The following is a 3,195-nucleotide window of genomic DNA, read 5'->3' as shown; positions in this document are numbered from 1 at the left end:
GTGCACGGGGCACCTCCCCAGCCAGCCTTGGTGCTGAGGAGCCCACGAGTTTCATTTTGATTGGAATACGAACGGAATCAACCCCCTCACGTGGGAAGGGACAGGAGCCCATCCAGAAGAAATAAACAACTGAATTTCCAGCCCCTCCGTGCCCTGCCTCTGTGAGCCTCTCAGGATCAGTCCCAGCCGGAGGGCGACGTGCAGGTTGGTGATTCACAGTCCCCTCACGGTGCAAACCCCATGTTTCCACCGTGGGGCCGTGCTGGGCTCAGTTTCCAGTTGCCCCTCTCAGCAGAAGCCACCTCAGGGCCTGCCTGGGGAACAGGCAGGGGCTGCAAACCACAAACACCAGATCTTCTCATGCCGTTTCAGGCCCACAAATGTCACAGCTGCTGCTTTCCGAGACGTTCAGAGCAGGATCAGAGAGGAACTGGGGGTGGGTGGGGTTGGATTTTCACACAAACCTCAGCACTGCCCCTGAGCCCCGATGGGACTTGTGGAATCATGGAATGGTTTGGGTTGGAAGGGACCTCAAAGCCCATCCAGTGCCACCCCCTGTCATGGGCAGGGACACCTTCCACCAGCCCAGGTTGCTCCAAGCCCCGTCCAACCTGGCCTTGGACACTTCCAGGGATCCAGGGGCAGCCACAGCTTCTCTGGGCAACCTGGGCCAGGGCCTCCCCACCCTCCCAGCCAGGAATTCCTTCCCAATATCCCATCTCTCCCTGCCCTCTGGCACTGGGAAGCCATTCCCTGTGTCCTGTCCCTCCATCCCTTGTCCCCAGTCCCTCTCCAGCTCTCCTGGAGCCCCTTTAGGCCCTGCAAGGGGCTCTCAGCTCTCCCTGGACCCTTCTCTTCCCTAGGTGAGCCCCCCCAGCTCTCCCAGCCTGGCTCCAGAGCAGGGGGGCTCCAGCCCTGGGAGCATCCCCGTGGTCTCTCTGGACTGGCTCCAGCAGCTCCACATCCCCATACTGGGGGTCCCAGTGCTGGAAGCAGCACCCCAGGGGCTCACAGACACCCCTGGACATTCCCTGCCCTGTGTCCCCCATGTCCCCTCAGCGGGGTCTGGGGGTGACAGTGCACTGACTGTCCCCGGGTCCCTCCGAGCCCCAGGGCCGTGTGTCCCCTCAGGGTGCCTGGGTCCATAGGGATGGGTGTCCCTGGAGGGTTTTGGGCCCCTCCTCTCGTGTGTGGGATCCCATCAAATATCCCAGTCACAGGGTCACTGAGGCTGGAAGAGCCCCCTGAGTCCCACCCCTGTGGCTCATCCCCGGCTTGACACCCTGAGTGCTGCATCCAGTTGTTCCCTGGACACCTCCGGGGATGGGGATTCCCCCACCTCCCTGGGCAGCCCCGTTCCCACCTTTAATCCCACATTCTATTTAACGGATTATAACCGATATTTTCACCGTTTTGTCGCTCTGGCGCGGGACGAGGCCACGTCTTTTGTCCCCTCGCGCTCTCCGTCGCGGTGCCCTCGGCGCGGCCCCTCACGCCGCGGAGGGGGGGAGCGGGGTCGCCATCTTTAAACCGGGCGGGATCCCCGGTGTTCCCCGGCGGGGCGGCGATTCCTGGGGGACAGCGGCGGGAATACCGGGATGGGGGCCGGGATCGGTGTCCGCCGGCCGTGACCGGCGGCTCCGGGGGCTCGGCGGGGCAGGCAGGGGGCAGAGCGGGAGGTGGTGCCCGCAGTGAAGAGGGCAGCGGCGGCCTCAGCGCGGGGCGGGGTTCGGGCGGCGAGAGCGGGAACGGCGGAGCGGCGGAGCCGTGAGGGGCTGCGGGGGGACTGCAGGGGGGCCCTGAGGGGGGACAGAGGGGCTCTTGAGGGCCGAGAGGGGCCGTGAGGAGCGGGGGGGGCCGTCAGGGGCCGAGAGGGGCCGCGAGTGCCGTGAGGGACCCGCCGTGAGGGAGCCGGGACGCGGCCGCCGCCGCCGCCATGCACGTCGTGAAGCGGGGTGAGGGCTCGGTCCGCCCCTCGGGGGGGCCCTCTCGGGACCGAGTGCAGGGGAGGGGGGCACGGCCCTGCTCGGGGCACTCACCGTGAGGGGATGGGACCCCTCGGCTCGGGGGGGTCCCTCTCATGGCACTCGAGGTGATCAGGTGGGGTCGCCGCGGCGTTTTGGGAGGTTCCCTCGTGGCACAGGGAAGGATGGGATTCTCTCTGCTGTGGGGGTCCCTCGTGGCACCTGAAGGGGAATCCCCACTCCTGTTTTGGGAGGTTCCCTCGTGGCACGTGGAGGGATGGGACCCCCTCAGCTTTGGGGGTCCCACCAGGGGCACCTGGTGAGAGGGGAGGGTATCCCCCCATTTTGGGAGGTTCCCTCGTGACCTGTTGAAGGATGAACCCCATTCTGGTTTGGGAGTAGCTCATGGCACCCGAAGTGACCAGATGAGATCCCCACCCCCCTTTGGGAGGTTCATGGCACGTGGAAGGATGGGATTCCCTCAGCTTTGGGGGTCCCCCAAGGCACGTGGTGTGAGGGGATGGGACCCCATCTGCACCCCGTCAGGGTGTGGGAGCTCCCCCATGACACCAGAGTGAGAGATGAGACCCCTCTGTTTGTTTTGGGAGACCCCCAACACACACACACACACATTTCACACACACCCCCCTCCCACAGTCCCCCTCCACGCCCCCGTCGCAGGAGCTTTGGCCTTGGTCCCCACCCCTTTGGTCCAAGGCTGCTGCCCAGGGGAGGGGTCCCCAGCCTGGGGGGGAGTGGGTGACCCTCAACTGAGTCCCCACTGCTGGGATTTGGGTTAGTGCAGTTTAAGGTGGGAATTTCCTGGGGTGGAAGGGGAGCCTGCCCTCCCCTGGGGCCCCACCTGAGCAGGCTGTCCCTGGTGATTCCCACCCCGAATCCCCCTGCAGGAGGGGGGCTGGGAGGGGGGCACTGTGCTTACCTGGTCCTGACTGGTGCCAGACTGGTGCCAGACTGGTGTGACAGGGCCTGTTGTCCCCAGATGGGCGCCAGGAGCGGGTCATGTTCGACAAGATCACGTCGCGCATCCAGAAGCTCTGCTACGGCCTCAATGCTGACTTTGTGGACCCTGTGAGTCCCACCCTGCCCTGCTGGCCTGTTCCCTGCCCCTCATCCAATAATCACACTCTGCCCTGTTCCCTGCCCCTCATCCAATGAATCCCACTCTGCCCTGTTCCCTGCCCCTCATCCAATGAATCACACTGCCCTGTTC

At 65.1% G+C, this 3,195-nt stretch overlaps 1 protein-coding gene across 1 annotated transcript in view; it reads left to right on the top strand.

Annotated features, from left to right (window-relative positions):
- The first annotated feature begins 1,818 nt into the window (after nucleotides 1-1,818).
- Nucleotides 1,819-3,195, top strand: part of RRM1 (ribonucleotide reductase catalytic subunit M1) — a 20,891-nt gene continuing 19,514 nt past the window's right edge. Inside the window, exons 1-2 of the mRNA XM_027701849.1 lie at nucleotides 1,819-1,955; nucleotides 2,965-3,053. Coding sequence (XP_027557650.1) covers nucleotides 1,937-1,955; nucleotides 2,965-3,053 — 108 coding nt within the window. The 5' untranslated portion in view covers nucleotides 1,819-1,936. The remainder of the gene's footprint in view (nucleotides 1,956-2,964; nucleotides 3,054-3,195) is intronic.

This window comes from Neopelma chrysocephalum, unplaced genomic scaffold (assembly GCF_003984885.1).
Source record: "Neopelma chrysocephalum unplaced genomic scaffold, ASM398488v2 Primary Assembly neopelma1_170, whole genome shotgun sequence".
Classification (NCBI taxonomy): Eukaryota; Metazoa; Chordata; class Aves; order Passeriformes; family Pipridae; genus Neopelma; species Neopelma chrysocephalum.
This window is presented reverse-complemented; position numbering and strand designations above follow the sequence as displayed.